Here is an 18,541-nt window from a genome sequence, read left to right on the forward strand (position 1 = left end):
TGTGATTGATGTTTTTTTAGAATGTCACTTCATAAATTATTTAGAGGTAAATACCGAAACACCTCCAAAATCTCAAGGGGTTGTTATAAATTATTTATTCTACGATTTCCACATGAGGAACATCAATTTCAATATCATATTATGTGATTTCTACTTCTAGGAATAGTTGCGGCTCACTCGATTTATATGTAAAAGCACCTCGACGACAACATGACTTTATTTATTAAAATGCGTAAAAAGCAGACGTAGACGACGTCAATATAAACTAACAATAATTTTTACAAATTGACTCGGCGAATCCACCATTTTTCTCCAGTCCCAACTATGCGTGCAGTGATAAAACACTTAATGAATGTCACATTTCCCCTCTTGATTTGGCCTTTTTAATTGCTCTGGAAATAAAAGTTCGTGTTAAAAATAGCAACCACAAAATATTTCGGTCTGATTTCACTTCGTTGTTTAATGTTTATACACGTAGCCGCGCTTTGTTGGCTTCATCAACTAATCGATTCAAAGGGGATGTGACAGCTTCGCAATCATTTTCGTTAGAAACAGCGTCGTAAATCACCGTAATTAGCCTAAACTTAATTATAATACGCGAAAAAGTTTTCATCGCGGGAAAATACAGGAATATATTTTTCGTTTTAATTTATTCACGGTAATACTCGAAATAATTCATGTCAGGTCAAGAAATAAATTTAAGTTGTTAATTAAAAAATAAGTCTTGACGCAACGTGTTATCAATATGGGGCGAAATTCGCAAGTTTTTTTTATTCGACGCACGTAATCTCCTAACATGTCGTGGAAGTATTCTGTTGAAGCAAGCTACCCTTCATAATAACTTCAACGTGTAAATTTAATATTTAATAATGGTTTGAGTGTAGCGCTTGATTCTTTTACTGTTGATGGTTTAATGTACTTAACTGTACACATAATTTGCTGTTTTAACCAAATTTGTTCTCATTCTTCTCGTAACAAATATGTTTAAAGAGGGTAATTGAAATTACATTCCAATATTTGGTTAAGTTATTGTGTTTGTGTTAATTTTTCAGTAACCGAATGGGAAGGCGAAACTCTGGAATTGACTAGAATTTCAAGATTAGACATGGGAGCTTACTTGTGTATAGCCAGCAACGGGGTGCCCCCAACTGTGAGCAAAAGAATCAAAGTCAGCGTCGACTGTAAGTACCATTCTTGAAAATTCCAATTAATATCTCTCAATTTTTTCCACAGATTCTTATCTAACAGAACGCTGTTTTTCTGTTCGCCCTGTGTACACGTTCAAGCGTGTTCAATATTTATTTTTGCTATATTACAAGCTCCTTTGTTTTTGTTAGAAACTATGTACATGCTTGCCAACGTACACTCTACAGCATAATAAATGAGAACGTTCACGAAAACCGATGAGGCGAGTGTGCTCTAACTAAATAACTTACAACGAATGATGCACGCGCCATTTTTCTGCCTTTTAACTATCGCCCCGACTATTTTCTGAACTCTAATCTGGTCAGTTGTTGTACACTCAATGACATAAATTTGTTTCCATTGTGTAACAGGAACTGCTCTGCAATTCAGACTGTCAAGGATTACAATAGAGCGCGAAAGGGTGTAGTAAAATTATACACTCGGCTGTTATACAATGGTCAGCTGATGGCGAGAACATTTGTCTCTTTCAAAACTACTTGCTGCCAGGTGCTTAAACAACTTATTTACTGTATTACCAAAGCTTGTTTTACGACACTGCCAACACTTTTACGGAATTACCAGGCTTGTTCCAAAATAAATAAACACATTCATTTTCTTCGGGAAATTTATTCATAAACTTCCAATTTCACCTCTACAGGTAAAACCATTTTAATTACGTGCCCTTGCAATTAATACAACTGCACTGAGGGTGGACAAATTCACTTCATAAATGCGTCATAGATCACACACTATGTTGCCATAGGTTGGAAAATATACGCTTGAGGCGCGCTTAGTACTGGCAGATAAATCAAACCACTGTACTGCCCGAAATTCAGTAATGAGTTATCTATTCAAGTAGGAATTGAAAAATATTTTATAATTGTAAAAACATCAGTTTCAGCAGTTTTGTGCGAAATTAGGATTTTCTGCAGTTCAAATAAAAAAAATAAATTTTTAAAGAATTTTACATGCAAAAAAACAAGCATTTAAACCAATTTGGCAGCATCTCGAAACTTATTCTGTCGCTTCAGATTATAGACCTGTGTCAACTACAAGCGCATGCAAATTTTCAAAGTGTTATCTTAAAAATTAAAGACGATTTTAAGGGTGTCCCCAAGTGTCCAATTCAAAAATGTTAGAACAAAAGAAACGGATTTTGGAAATTTTTATTTTTGCAGGAGACAAAAATTTGTGTTACTTGACTGCTCATCAGATTCAATTCTAGTGTGCGCAATAAATACAAGAATAAAACTAGTAAAATACGTAACATGGACAATGAAGTTGTCATAAATAATTTTATATATAATATAAAAGTATTTTACGAGTTTACATCTTTTTATTAAATTTTTGAATTCTCTTAAAACACCCGTCTCGTATAGCCCATGAGGTAACAGATGTAAAATGAAATTATCTAAACTTTTTAACCCAATTTCTTTTATCTCACATTTAATTTCCATTAGTAAACGTTGTCTAGCTTCTTGGCACGTTTCTTTAGTAAGCTGTCCGCTCAGTTATATAATTGTCTCATAAATCTAGATCGGATTTGGGCTTTCTGGATATCTTTTTGAGGTTTAAATTGTAATAAAACATTTAACTGCATTGTTTTGGAAAGATCGAAGTGTCAGAAAAATATTTCTCTTTAAGATTTAATGTGAAAACTTTGAGGGTTGACCGCACATTATCTTTGATGAGCCGCATTGAACATTTCCAGTGTTGTGGAAGAAGTAGACTTGATATTAGTGCCCTCTTGTATTCAGTAGGTAGTTGCACATTTGTTTTCCACTAGACTTATAGGAATCAAACGCTCAGTTAGTCAGTCGTTTGTGCGGAAAATCGGTAAAATTAAGCCAACGACATAATTCACGTAATAAAATCTAGAGATTGAGGGTATAATTGACATATTTTAGTAGCGGAGGGTAAACAGTTTTATCGAAATGGACTTATCGCGTAGTTTTCTCGATATGGCAAACGTTAAAATATTTATTGAAGAGCGAATAAATAAAAACGTATTGTGAGAAAAGGGCAGGAAAGGAGATAAATAAAAGTAAAATAAATCGTCCTCAACCAAAATCAACAAGCAGTAGTGTTCCTTTTATGTTTTTTATCCAACGTACACAAAGTCTGACATTGGATTTGTGTGCTACTGATTTAATTAGTGTTTATGTTATACAAGAAAGGATTGTTTTGCTGTAATGTTCTGCGGCTCGACGTTGGACCACTACGTCAATAATTAATTGCAAGAGGTGATTGTAATAGGACGCCCATACTGTCATGCTGACATCATATTCACCACATGATTAATTGATCATATACTGTGCTAAAGTGTCAGTTTTGTTTCACTGTGTTTTATTGTCTCACTACAAAACGTTATCGATAACACGAATGACATCCTCAATGCAATATCGCTTACACCACCACTTTTTGCACGCTCCCAAATTTTCATAAAGAATCACGTTAGACGTTCCCAAAATACACACTCGCTTTTTCACCACAAGAACGCATAACTATCGTATTTAGGATTTTATCGCAAAAAAGGGGGAGAGCGCAGCAAAAAATATGAAATTCTTCCCAGAGTTTCTAATACAAATTCTACCTGTAATTAGATTATATTGAAAACTTTCGTGCTAATTAGAACCGACAATACATATTCGTTTGTGTTGAGAAAACAAACAGAATACCTTGAAGGGTAAAATGCGCATTTCAATCAATGAGTTTCATTCTCAAATAAAGACGCTAAAGTCAATTCTGCAGTTCCTCTGATAGAGGATTTCAAACTGAAAGTCTTTAGTGAACTGTGCTTAACTAACTTCAACCGTGTTTTGTTTTCATGCTTTTATCTAAATCGCTCGGGTAGCGATTATTCATGCTTTTAAAATTCTACTATACTTTTTGCCCCCCCCGGGCTAAGTGACGATAATTAACCAAATTTTACCAGACTTCGGCAAGGGAACATCTAATTATTATTTCCATAAGAAAAAGATAACGCCTATTTAGTTATCTCGAGTTAATACTACAAAAATGCAGTCCTCAGAGTTAACTTACCTTGATTAGAAGACTAAAATTAAGCGTACACCTTCGAGGGAATCCTATAAAACGCCATAAAAGTGATTATTGCAGTCGGTTTGGAGTTTGAATTTATTACTTGTACCTGGTTTGGTTTACTTAGGAACTTTTAAAGAAAAATGTTCAGGTTTCTCGAACTTGTTATAAACCAAAATTATATTTTTAAACGCTACAATTGTTGAAAACACAGTTTTTAACAAGCAAATGCGTGCAATCATTGTTTCGCTGTACTTGTAATTTGTAATAAAAAAAGTGATCTGATCGGTGTTTCCGTTCGACAGCGCCGTTAATTGAATCGGTTATGAAATGAATGGTAATTGACTTATCGTCAGTTACTGGCTGAAATAGAAAAGCAATTTAGAAAAGTAGCGCCATAAGCCTGCAGGAGAGAGAATGTTATGCATTTAAAGATGTTAGAAAAGTAAATGATCATGTAAACAGCTCGGTTCTCTCGGCTCCTGTTACTGTCGCTTAGCGGCCCATTCTCTCCCAAGAACGTGAAATATCACCAGCCAGTATTCGTGCTGAAGTTCCCTGCTGTTTTGCATACTATAATGAAAACACATTTAGCTATTTCTCTAGATGTAGGTGAATATAGGATACGTCATGTCAATTTCGTGTAAAATCGATTTTTTCATTGTTACAGTCCCTCCAATGCTGTGGATCCCCCATCAACTAGTCGGAGCCCCTCTAGCCTACTCTGTAACTTTAGAATGTTTCACAGAAGCTCATCCGAGCTCTTTGAACTACTGGACTCGAGAAGATGGACAAATGATCCACGAGTCTCGGAAGTATCATGCAGAAAACACCATTGGGTCCCCAGCATACAAGACTCACATGCGACTTACCATCAACAACATCCAACAAAACGATTATGGCACTTATAAATGTGTTGCAAAAAATCCACGCGGAGAAACCGATGGAACAATTAGACTGTACAGTGAGTACTTGTTTTCTGTGAGTTAATTAATTAAGGTGAAGATTTGCGAGCTACGTTTCAAATTTTAACAAGAAGACATGCTACAACCATTCTGTAATTAATTTGTGTCTGCTAAAAGCTTCAAGTTACATCATTTTTTAAATTTACCTAAATTTCAATGACAGGCTGAGCCACTTTGTAATAAATCTTTATTAACGTAATAATCACGTCCGAAACTGATCACAGTCTTTTCCAATGAAGGTATCTAAAACTTCTGCTTCTTTAACGAACTACAAGTTTGTTCAAAATTAATTATCAAATTAAATAGAAATCTCTTCGTTCACAGAAGCGCTGCATTAACGTAAATTACTCTCGAATACCATTTTGTGGGATATACTACTTACAAGACAAAACTTGTAAAACAATTAACTTCAAAAAAAAATATTTTCTGCGTAGAAATCCTCGATCAAACTATTTCACGAGTTTGGAAAACTGGATAAATATCGCAAACATTTCCGTTCAAATTTTTCGTTTCTAATATTAAGACTGTATATTTATTTTCTTATAAACTACAGTACAACCTCGATTATTCGTGCTTCTTAGAACCGGAACCTGTACTAATAATCGAAAAGATTAATTTGGAACATTTATTTTTTTAATCAAAAATATATAAACTTCTTAAGAATTACAATTCTAAATATAAAAAAAATAAACAATCAACGCCCTCTGGTCAACAATTAGACGTAATACATAGAACTATAGTTATTTGTTTTATTAGACTGGTAAATGTTCTTTTGGAAATGCAAGGAAAATGTTCAAATCCGAGTTCGCAAAGCGAGGATTTCAATTTCCGAGCATTTTTCCACAAAGCGTTTTCCTGACGTGAGAAACACAAAATTTTGTGCGCCGACAATAATAAATAGTTAATTATTTTGACTTTTGGCATGAATTTGAAGCGTCATTCACTCATTTAAAGAAATTTTATCGTTGGTAAGTAACTCCGAATTCAAATCGAACAATTTAGATTAATTTAAATTCAAATGTGTTTCTATTTTTTTTTTAATTAATTAATTTTTCTTTAATAATTTTCATGATCATTTGCCTCTACAATGGTACACAAATTGACACAATTGACATTCAGGCAGTGAAGCCAACTAGCAAAATAAAACCAACTATTCTAAATGTCACTTTCAACTACCTAGACTTTCAAAAGATGATTTTCTTGCCGGAAATGAGTACCACAAATTCCATGAAGCGCGGATAGTTATTTGTTTTACTAGGCTAGAAAACATTTTCTAGCCGTGTCAAACACGAAAATTTGTGCGCCGACAATTATTAATAGTTATTTATTTTGACTTTTGGTTTGAATTGCAAACGTCATTCCCTCATTTAAGGGAATTTCATCAGCTGGGAAATAGTTTGGTAGCACCCCATTCAAATCAAACGATTGCAGATTAATTCAAATCTGTTTCAGCAAATTTTTGTGATATCTTTATTTAATTAGTTTACCTTTATTATTTTTGAAGGTCATTGGCCTCCAAATCGGCACACAAATTGAGACAATTGACAACGATGCCAACTTGCAAAATAAAACCAGCTATTCGAAATGTCACGTTTGACTGCCTAGACATTCAAAAGGTGATTTTCTTGTCGCAAATGAATATCACAAATGTCATGAAAAATGATGAAGGCGCACAAAATATTTTGAAGTTGTTTTTTTTGCTTCAAAAATTTCTCAGCTACTTGATAATTTAGTTTTCTTATTTGAAATTGTTTTCTTTGCAAAATAATTTATTTCAAGCATTTTTGGCAGTTTCTGCGATGACTATTAATTACATATTAAAGACAAAAATTTAAACTGACAATTTTGTTTTTCCGTTTTGCACTGATGCGAACACCCTTACACGGATAATGAGGTTCTACTGTATTGCCATTTCGGTATTACAACATAATAAAACATAATGCAGTTAGAAATTTGAATCTCAGATATAGAGAAAAAACTTATATTAATATTGCTAACTTCAGATACAGAAAAATAAAAGTAAAAAAACGTGGTTTCGACATTTTATTTTTAACAATTCTCAAATAAAATGAACAATTTGATTTTTCATATACTACTGTGCAAAATTGATGCAAAATTTGAAAATTTTATTATTTTATTCAAAATTTTTACAATACCTTATGAATGATTTATCAAATTAAAGTTCACTTATTTCAGCAGTTTATGATTGTTATTCTGTTTATTTTTGTTAAAAGTATGTTATTTCTTTTTTTAGTCTTAATTTTCAAGCATTATGTTGATAATTTACGGGTTTTTTATTTAAGTGTTTACGTTCTTTCTGATTAAGAAAACAAAAGGGCAATGTTAAAAAGAGTACAATTTTATGAAAATCTCAATTTTCGTAATAAATGCAGTTGTTATTTTAAACCCGCGATTAGTTTAACAAACAATTTAATCACTTCTGCAATTGTGCATTTTTTGTATAAAAGTTTAAAGAATATGCTAATATGCTAATAAAAAAGGCAAGCGTGTCGTACGGAATGTCCAAAAAGTGTTGGAGCAGAGTTGTGGCAGTTATCTCAAAGGTATAAACTTGTTATAGAAGAGAGTTCACACGTGTTTGTTGTGTCTGAGCGATCACAAATTAGTTAAAGTTAACTGAATGGTTGTAACGTAATTTTGATATTTTCGATTTGATGTAGAAGGGCGCGTGGTTAGTTGTTGTTTGTATCGAGCGAATCTTAATATTAAGTTTAAATGAAATAAATTATAAGTATGGTGGGAAAAGGGCGTTTAGAAGTCATAAATTACTGCGTTATCGAGCAATTTGCTATAAAAGTGGAATCGCCAGACGGCAGCGGTTATATATCTGGAAACCGTTAGGAAGCACTTCGCAAAGAAACTTGTATACAACAATAACATGGACAGATGCGCGCTCGTATTTCATTTCTTATGAATGTTACTTGTTGAGTAAAAATATCCAGAAGAAAGGTATTTGCCGTGGTTGCATCCACCATGATCTGGGTGAGGTCGACTTTGCGGTTAGGAACAAATCATTCAAATTACCAAATACCCTGTCGTCGGTTACGTGGGTTCTATTTGTCAAGATCCCTCTGACCATCAACTGGATTCGTCGATTCATCTCGACCGCTCGCCTCTCGACGAATTTATCCTTATTTCCATACCGGTGCCGCGGTATAGGGCCAGGGCCAGGGATAGAACTTGATTTCAACTGAACACATCAGACAGATGTTCGATTAGTTAAATGGATCGAAAACATAACGACGTACAGACTTGATTTGATGTAAAATCAGCATAGTGGCGCTTAACGTATATAGGCTAAACCCGCCTTCCCTGCTTATAACCTACCTCTGTAGACGTAGAACTGCGGATGACAAATAGAAGCGGTTGTTGCATTAGCTGCCAATGCAGCTCAAAGCATGGTTACGATGTTACTAAATCTGTTGTTTCGTGTCGACAACATCAATGTATTTTGCCACTGTATGCATGTAAACCGTAGATTTATTGGAATGACCATTCATTTTGCCAATATATCGACTTTCATAGCTAGTCAGTGTTTAGCCATTTTTCGGCAGATAGCTCCAACAAACCCCAATGTTTGCATTTGTTAATTAGTGTGCATCATTTAACATTTATTCGAGCCCGAACAGGTAAGTCAACTCGACTGCATCACCATCATCCCATTTCCTAGAATGGAACACTTTAAATTTGCTATTTGTATACCAGCCGGTAGCTTCTTCGCGAATACGGAAAATTACATGTATTTTTCAAACTGCATTCTCTTCGCTTCTTGATCTATTACTCAAAAAACTTAAGATGGAGGTACCAATTTATTCTCATGTTGCACACGTCGCGCACCGAACTAATGACTTCCTCCGGACAAAAATCAACGTATTTTATCACTGAGACTTGTTGGCAGCCATCACGTTATAGATCAAGAAGTCACTTTCGGCCTCTCATTTGTATATTCAATGTACAGCGCGTCAACATTCCGAACAAGGATCGAAATTCCGATTCGAAAACATTATACCCAAGTAGCATCTGATTATTTAATAACATCTGGTGCCCCTTTAACGCTTTGCAAATCAGTTAGATGGGTTTGCTCACATTTCCCGTCAAAGTTTCAACTGTCGTATGTTGCTGGCCAAAGAGCAAAACAGATTGCTTCGAAGCTGATGCCCTGCCACTCATAGATATTCCAAGCTCTCGACATGCATAATGGAATAATAACAGTCTGTCGCACTTCTCTCGCAATTCTAAAATCATTTTCTACTGACCAAACTACACAACGTTTTTATAATTGCTACATAGACAAGATACTAATATTGCATTCTGATGAGAGAAAAAGTATCAATTTTTAACACAATTTTTGTTGTGACGTAATCAAACTGAATGTAATCGCTCGATGGGGCACTTGTCTACTAATTTTAATAAAATTCACTTCATTTGAAACATTTTTTTTTAAATTAGAAAAAAATTATATAATTTTACCCGGCGCATCCACCATTTGCACAATGTGATGACTAACTACTTGTGGTCTCTTTCATTACATTTCGTCTAAAGACAAAAGTTTTCCTTGTTACCGTGTAAATTTCCGGTAGTTTTTCTCATCTAGGAGTTCAAATGAGGTCTTATTTTTTTGAAAGGATAGAAGTAATGAATATTGCATATTGCATATTCTTTCACGAGACTTGCGGTTGTATTGTTCTAATTCAATTGTTTGGGGTGTCTGTTTAGCGTCATCATCTCGATCTGAAGTCCACCCCTTCGATCTCCTCGTCTCCTTTTGCTTTTCCCAGAGGTCCCTTTTCATCTCATAACGTGACAAGATTCACAAAGTAACGCCGTGCTCAACACGTGTCGTTACTATAGCAACAGCTTGGCGCAACGTTCCGACAGTTGCTGACTTTTCTTACTCTACTAATATTACGGGAAAGTAATCAAACAAATCTAGTCGAAAAAACACATGTATGACAAAAGACCTTCCGTGGAAATTTTACCAAACTCAAGGTTTCTATTTATTTTATTGTTTGAAAAGGGATGTAGGCAATTCGTCTCAGGTACTAGCGATTTGTGGCATCATCTGTAACCTCAACGTCGGCAGTATAAGGGAATGACAAATTTTCCAGCACTCAACTTACTCGCTTAACACCGTATCTAATCAAGTTGTACCGTTCAATCAGTGTCAATGTTCAAATCTCGCAATTCATCAACGATAAAATGAATATGAATATGTCGTCATGCGGCGGCAGATTGTCACATCGCGGTAACGACCGAATCGACGTCGAACCACCGTCGCAACGCCGCCGTTACACGATTTCTCACAACTCACAACCCTCCGACCTCCTCGATATTTACAAAAAATATTCTTTTATTACACTTCATGCGGGGCATTTCTTTACACAAAATACACTCGAAACACCTGTTACTTTCATTTTTTCAGACGACAATCCTCTTTGCATAAATAAATGTTTGACGCCACGTGTTTTTTAGAACAAGAATAATAAATAAAAAGTACCAGTATTTTTAATGTGGGTTAAAATAACTGTAACAGTTTGACGTGAAAGTTGAATTTGGTAGCTGATGAGGAGAATTGATGGACGTTTTTGTCGTAGCTTCTTCACCTCCAACGACGCCACCAAAGTCAACAACAACAGAAACGCCAAGCCGGATCAAGGATATATTGGGCAATGGCAATCTCAGCAATTCTGTTTATGGAAATCCTTCTTCGCTCACTATCCATCATGGCGAGAAAGGTATTTTTGTTTCTGTAAACAAAAATTGTACAGTGGCATTACTAATTGTTGTTGTTCGCACGAAACCAAGCTAACCAGAATAGCGTAGAACTTAGATATAGAATTACCGTTCGTTTCGTAAGCGCTTTTATATGTACATAAAAATGTAGAGTATTCAAAGCGGAGGTGCATCGCAGTGTTGTATTGTATGTTTTGTTGTATCATCTTTGTCATTAAAATTTAAAACAATCAGCGTCAAATTAAGAGTTGTTCGAAACGCACCATTGTATCTGTGGACTTGATGTCAGATTATTTTGAGTTGAGATAGTTTAGTGTTTTTCGATTTAGTTTGGAGAAATGAAAGAGGGTGATTTTCTTTCGAGCAACAAAGCATAGCTATGGATAGAAGCTTAAACCGCCTCGCAAACAATTTCAACGTCTTTATTGTTATTAAAAAATGTATTTATTGCTCTCTTTATGCGTTGAAAGTGATTCCGGCGTAGTGTTATTTTCGTAAAGCGTTACTCTCGAAAGTGATAAAATTGTTGAAATTACTTGCATATTCTAGACTACTTCTTACAAAGCATAGCATATTTAAATACGAGGCTTTAAATTAAAGGAAATTTTCGGCAAGTGTAAGATGAAAGTATTTTATAAATGAATTCCAATTGAAGATTGCGTGTGCCAGGAATTTGGAGTAAGTATGTGGTGACTATAATTTCTGTTTTGTGGAAATATTAAAGATGAAGTAGTCAAGGATCTTTTTCTTTTCTTTTGTGAAAGGAATATAAGTTTTAAAAGCGTTATTTCACCCAGTTTTTCTAACTTTTATCCTTAAAAGTATTTTCATTTCTTTTTTAATTGCAGTTAAAAGTTTGAACACGTTTCGCATTGTGTAGTATTGAAAAGGCACAGCATTATAAAATATTCGTCATAATCTCAATGCTAAAACTTGACCATTGAGAGGTGTTTTTAACACAGTACAAACCAACCGAAACTTCTGTCTTTGGGATTTTTAATGAGACTTTGCTCTCTTTCTTGTTCCTTCTTCGCACTTCTGCTCAGCTATCATTAATAAGAAAAATTATGCAACCTTTAACACGACAATTTAGTTGTATTCACTCGGGTATTTCTTGGATCATTAGCAAACTCCTGACTCTTAAATAATCGCATATAGAATTAGACATTATATATTAGACAGAGAGTTAATCCCTAATGGATACAAGTTTATGAATAAATTTAGAAATCAAACGAAGATTAGCATCTTCCTTCCTCTATTTGTTGAATTTTAACTACAACGAGCTCTAATTCGATTATCTTTCTCTGCCTAAATTTTTCAAGGATGGACAACTTTCACACTCAAACCTCAGAGAAGCAACTACAGAGCTATTATAAAATATGCATTTGACCAGCGCCCGTTAATATTTTAGAAATGTCACCATCGTCTTGTTGGCAGCTAACACAGACGCCTATATAGTATTAACTTGTCTAGTTCAATCAACATTTTGACACATATCTCCGTAATTGAACATCGAATTTACTCTGTTCTGTTGTCACAGGTATTTTTATCTTGATTACGTTGCATTTGTAAAATCGATGAAATATCGGTTGATTAGTTATGTTATTAAGTTGCAGTCTCTAGCTATAGTGTTTTTAATTTCCGACTCATGTCAACAGAAATCTGATACTTTTTATTGGAGGGTAACTAAAAATATCAACACATCAAGTTTTCGTATATAATGGTGGCGCTCAGTTAGAATAACAAGAAATATTTTGTGTTTAAAACGAGAAATTAGAATGATGTTTATTTATTTTTAATTACTCATGCGTTTTTACAGGCTCAAAATACCAATCAAATTTGAATGAAATTGACAAGTCCGAACAAAAATCCAGTTCAGACGTAGATGGTAAAAGTGGCAGCTACGGTCACATCGTGCCAAGCAATGTAGATAGTTCTTCAGGTAAGTTTCTTTTGTAAAATTAACATTAGTATGCTCGTGTGGATTTTGTCGTGTTAGAAGACGAAAATAAACACAACGGAACCGGGACAATGGTTAAAACTTCAATTCTATTAACCTTAATGATGGTGTAAAAGTTGAAAAGTTCGCGTTTCAGGCTTTTGTTAAAGCTTTGAGCCATTATCGTATATTAAAAAAAATCGAATTGTATCAGCACCCCTATAGAACAGACAATTGAAGCAGCCTTGCTATCGTATGATATCTAAAATTGCTTTGTCCCTTGAAATCCATCCCAACGTTACACCCATGAATAATTCATTAAATTTGTCGTTAAAAACCAAAAAACTAAATTTTATTCGGAACGTTTAGCTTACTCTTGATTTTAATTAGCAAATAGTTTGCTCAAGTTTCCGGTCTCGAATGCAATCCAAGTTTCGTTACTGTGTAGATAGTACTTAAGGGTGCTTTAAATATTTATATGTAAATGGAATTCATGGTCTCAATAATAAAAGGCAAAGCCAAGTGATCGTCTGAGATTTTGAGTTTCAACACATATTGTCTTTGATGTGTTTTCCCTCGACACATTTATCATTCTCTTTCAGAGGTCATCCACTTTGCATTTCTCAACCGAAAACCTCTAAGTTAATGTTCCTACCACAACACTAGCTATAATTATTAATAACTGGTTTATTGCATTTACGCTGAATTCAAAATTTACCACATCAAAAGTACGGCCTCATTTGTTTTAATAAATCAGAGGTTTGATCACTCAACAGAAACCAATTATAGTTCAATATAATCGAATAGCATCGGGACAACACTAGAATTAATTTAAATCCGTTTGAAACATTACTGAATATTTAGTACACTTATTTTAAGTACCAAATACGTGGAACGGTTTATATATTCAAAAAGATAACATTTGAAACGCCAAAAACTAATAGATTTTTAAATTGGATTTTAGTAAAAATTGGTGGAAAACTTTAAAATCGTCGAGAAGGAACTGGTTTTGAGCCGCATTGTACTTAGTATATACCCCGTCATATACAGTTTATGACACGCCCTAAAGGTCGTCGGAAATGAAATTTTCTCAATTTCCTATGACTTATATTGACCCGCAAACGAAGTCAGTATTGTTTGATGCTGCACACATAACCGCCTGTTGACCCTCATCAATTTTTAATTTATCACAAAAATATTTTATTGCAAAACTGAATAGCATTTTCATTAATTAAACGGCGTTAATTGAATTTTCCTTTTATTTCAGGTTACCTAAATTGCCAGCTTTCATTGTGGATACTTCCCATAATAATGTTCAGCGCGATGCGGTGAATACCTCAAACACGAATTTTGTGTATTCATTATAATTACTATTTAGTAGATTGTTAGGAACACTAAGTTCAAATTATAAAATCACAAGGACGCTTAAAACCAAAGCATAAGTGTACAATTGTTTATACCATGTATCATCTAATTTGAATGAAGACTGACATCGTTTAGGAAAATATAATTAATTTTTAACATAATCGTCTAGTTGGTAATGCCTTTAATTAACGGGCATGCATTATGCATTATGCAATCCATTGCACTAGTTTAGTTAATCGGTTCTGGCTTGTGTTATTGTAACAATCTAAGTTAATAATCCTCACAAACTTATTCTATGTTAATTTAAACACGCTTGCATCATACACGTTCCGAGCGAAACCACCGAAGAAAATATTGGTTTTTCTCGCAAAAACCGAAATTTGTTGCTTTGCGTTTCCTTTCGTAGAGCACCTAGATAACTTCACGTGCCTTAAATTATTAACCCATTTATTCAAGCAGATTCAACAAGTCCTAATTTGACTTTTGCCAAGTCATTAAATTTTTAAACAACGATAGACTTGATAAAATGTATGATGCAACCGAGTTTCTAAAAGATTCATTTGTTTAATCAAAGCAAACCAACGGATATTTGGCTGGGAATAATATAGCTCCTCAATATTTATGTAGAAGCACAAAATATCAAATTCATGTAGCTTTTGTAGCGTCCGAAATGTTATTGTAGTACATATTATGTACAACTAATTCAGGAGTGTAGACTTTGTAAATAAGTAAAATAACTTCTTGTTTTGTAAAAATTTAGTGTGACTATACATCAAATGAAAATATTCACCCAAAATGTTGATTTCTGAACGCTGAAAGAACGAGGTATTATATTTTTTTATATGTTACAGCAAAAGTTTTAACCACTTGAGGCCTCTTTTATTTACAACTGAAAAAAACAAATTTCATTTCAACGCTCGCTTCGAAAACACAGCAGTTGGTTATGCAACTCATAAAACACCAAATTTAAGGGTATCGCGTGATTGTGACAGTTTACATGTTGAATATCCACACTAGAAAACTCAATGGTTGTTGAATTAGAACCAGTTCGATATTTTTTGAGAAAAGGGTTGCAAATAAAAGAGATTGCTTCAGGGTGGAATTGTATACCAGGTGTCTCAGCTAAAACAATCCAGCCGAACGATATTCGAAACATTGCTTTTATCAGATCGTTGCTCGAAAAAGCGGTTGAAAATAATAAGTGGTAGTTTTATCGGTCGTGACCTCAAGTTTGTCGTCGTTGGTAGTGCTTTTAAAATTATCAGTCTGAGACACACGATGTAGACATTGCCTTACCACCTTTAAATTTGTTGCTTCAATTATACTAAGCGTTTTGTGAATGCCTTATCTTACCCGTTCTTCTGTACTTTAAAACTGACAGGGTATTAGAGATTTTAGTGAGGTACTGATATTAATAATTATTATTTTCATTTGTTGTATATAAATTGTTTTCATGTGGGATTATTGTTACATGATGATGGTTTTGGAGTAGACTACACTCTGTATTTTAGTTCAAATTTTAGTTAGTGAGGCGTGTCTTACTTTGTCAATGTGCCAAATATTTTAATACTTTGAATTTCCGTTAAACAAATACTATAGGAAATTGTTGTAGATACGATGTTTCGCTACAAGTTAACTTATGTTTTAAGATAAGAAAAATTATAAAACTGAAATTGTATTTGCATATATAAACCTTGTATCGATATGTATATAATAAAGATATATAGATACTTAATTTTTTACTGATCCTTTGTCTAAATTAAATAATAAGCTTATAACACCCGCTTTTCTTTTTGACCTGTCATTAATATTTTTATTGTTTATTTTTAGCTCAAAATTTACATTTCTATAAAGAGAATCACGACTCTTTTATTTACCCGATTTTTCAACGTTAAAATGTAAATGTCGCATTTAAAATAACAACTCCTAAAAATTGATAAATCGTTTCGTATTCCGAGTTGCCTGAAAATAATTACACAGCGCAATAAACATTAATCAAAAACATTATATTTTAATCAATGTTTAAAAGAATATTTCTTTAACTCAACGACTGACTTTTTTAGTTGGTTTTAATTTCATCCAGTTTTTTACATTAGCCTCATTTAATTAGCATTTCTTCAAGTTTCATAAAGGGTGCCTAACAAAAGTTGAATAATAAAACAGTTAATAAAAGCTCCATTAATTAATCAATATTAGAGGAAACAAAAATATAAGTTTAATTGCGAAATTAATTCAAACCTTTAAAAACACGTTCATTATGGTGGATGCGCGGCTAAGTTATGACTTGATGCTACTTTAAATAATGATGGATGAAGCTGGCGGTAATTAAAAAGCATATTACAAACATTTGTGTGTTACGATGGATTTTTCTTCGCTCCTGAATTTCGTAAGTATCAATTTGTAATTTTTCTGTTCGTTTTTATTTATTTTTGTTGAGTTATGCTAATTTACCCCGCAAGAATAATATTGAAGTTTGATTTTTTCCTATAAAAAATCGAATAAAGAACGGACTATTCTACAGGAGGTGTAGGGTACAAATAATGTGACAAATAAATTTTTTTATTGCTTTTAACAATCGGTGCGGTAATTTTTTCATGTGATTTCGTAATAACATACGCTATTCAAAGGAAATGTTTAATGTTGACTTTAAAATATTCGTTTACGGTGTGGTTTAGCATTTCAGTTGAAGTTAAAGTAAATGTCGGTTTGTTTTTGCGGTTGCAGCTTTGAAAATAAAGGATAGTCAGCAGGATGATATAAAGTTTGTACGGTATTAGAGCAGGTGAGGATCACAGATTCTATCTCACCTGCCTAAATTAGCTAATAAACAGTGTTCTTTGAAAAGTTAGCTACTTTATCCCTTGAGTAAGCTTAACTGATTGTATCGCAGTTCGACCAAAGCGGGAACAGAGTACACATCCCAAGTTTACCAACGTAGTTTACATAGCGGTAACTTCTACTTTGCGTAAAGCACCTAGAGCACCTTTTGCATACGAGAATAAGATCTACAACAAGTCGCAAAGTATTCAGCTTTCTATGACCAAGTTGAACAGTTGTTTCTAATGGAAATGAACTTGAAAGCGTAAAAACGAAAAAGAGGAATCTTAGAATGTTTAGTTTACATACTGAAAGTGTAATCTGGACAAAGGCCCGCGTTAGGCCAGCCTGAGGCGGCTTAATATCTCCGTATTACTTCTAACCAAGTTTACCAAATTACCAATGGAACCAGATTTCAACTCGCTTAAACTTAATTATTATTTCAAACTTTCACTGGGTATGATAAATTTTTTGTATAAATTTCATGGACATTTCTTTAGAATAAATTGCACTTTTCCGACATTATTTTAATCAGGAAGCTCCCATTAATTTAATACCCTTTATTAGTCTACTTCTGGGGTTATCTTTTTTAAATTTATAGCAAATTCCTAATTCTGAGATTATCCAACTTGAACAATTCTCCAACTCCACTTTGTTACATTTATCATGTTTGCACGTTACCCTTATATTTCATTACCAACAAAACCTTGTCAGAAAACAGATTGTTTAATACTTATTTAGTCCTTTTATAAAATCAGGCGTTATTTTTCACCTCTTGCAATTTATAAAAGTGACATAAAATAATTCGGGAATTGGGGTTGGTTTTTTATTTAAATTTTTATTGTTTAACATGGATAACACAATGCACGCCAAGATGCTGCTATATTTAATCTGTCTACCTCTCATAGTTCATTTGTCAAGTGTCGTAGGTGAACGCAGAGACCGGTAAACACATGCCAGACTGAAACTTAACAGAACGGTTTTAAAAGCCCATGGAATTGCAATTACCTCGTCTAAAAGGCGATCTGAACTTCTACTATGTCATTTAGGTTGAAGCAAGCTCAATGCAGAGAAAGCAAACGTAATCTGTGTTGGTTCCAACGTGGATGATTCAAATGAATGTTAATTTAGATTCAGAAGATGAAGTTGATTGATAAGACTCTAAGTATTGAGATAGAAGTACGAAATTTATGAATCTTCTACGAGAAAGTTGTTTTTACACCAGAAACTTCCTACACGTTTTTAACAAAATCCAGTAGGTAATTACATTAATTGGAATTGTATCGGTTATTTTTATATAACATCTTAAAGAAGGTTACAATATAATTTAGTTTCTTTTAATAAAATAATCAGAGCCGAGCTCTTGTTATAAAAGAAAAAGATAATTTTGTTAAAAATTGCTGTCTAATAACGAGCTGAAGCTAATTTAGATTAAGTAGTTTTCCACGTGATTTAATTTATTATATTCATTGAGATT

The 18,541-nt window shown here is 33.6% G+C and overlaps 1 protein-coding gene across 2 annotated transcripts in view; it reads left to right on the top strand.

The window, feature by feature from the left end:
- The window catches only part of LOC148167391 (lachesin-like), a 74,788-nt gene extending 58,870 nt beyond the window's left edge, over positions 1 to 15,918 (top strand). Inside the window, exons 5-9 of one of the 2 annotated variants that reach the window (XM_088047972.1) lie at positions 1,053 to 1,181; positions 4,895 to 5,188; positions 10,805 to 10,945; positions 12,763 to 12,885; positions 14,150 to 15,918. In XM_088047972.1, the coding sequence (XP_087904098.1) occupies positions 1,053 to 1,181; positions 4,895 to 5,188; positions 10,805 to 10,945; positions 12,763 to 12,885; positions 14,150 to 14,214 (752 nt within the window). In that variant the 3' untranslated portion in view covers positions 14,215 to 15,918. The remainder of the gene's footprint in view (positions 1 to 1,052; positions 1,182 to 4,894; positions 5,189 to 10,804; positions 10,946 to 12,762; positions 12,886 to 14,149) is intronic. The other variant, XM_088047973.1, reaches the window with a different exon arrangement.
- Positions 15,919 to 18,541: the final 2,623 nt, after the last annotated feature.

This window comes from Gnatocerus cornutus, chromosome 10, assembly GCF_029298725.1.
Source record: "Gnatocerus cornutus isolate USDA-ARS CGAHR chromosome 10, icGnaCorn1.1, whole genome shotgun sequence".
NCBI lineage: Eukaryota > Metazoa > Arthropoda > Insecta > Coleoptera > Tenebrionidae > Gnatocerus > Gnatocerus cornutus.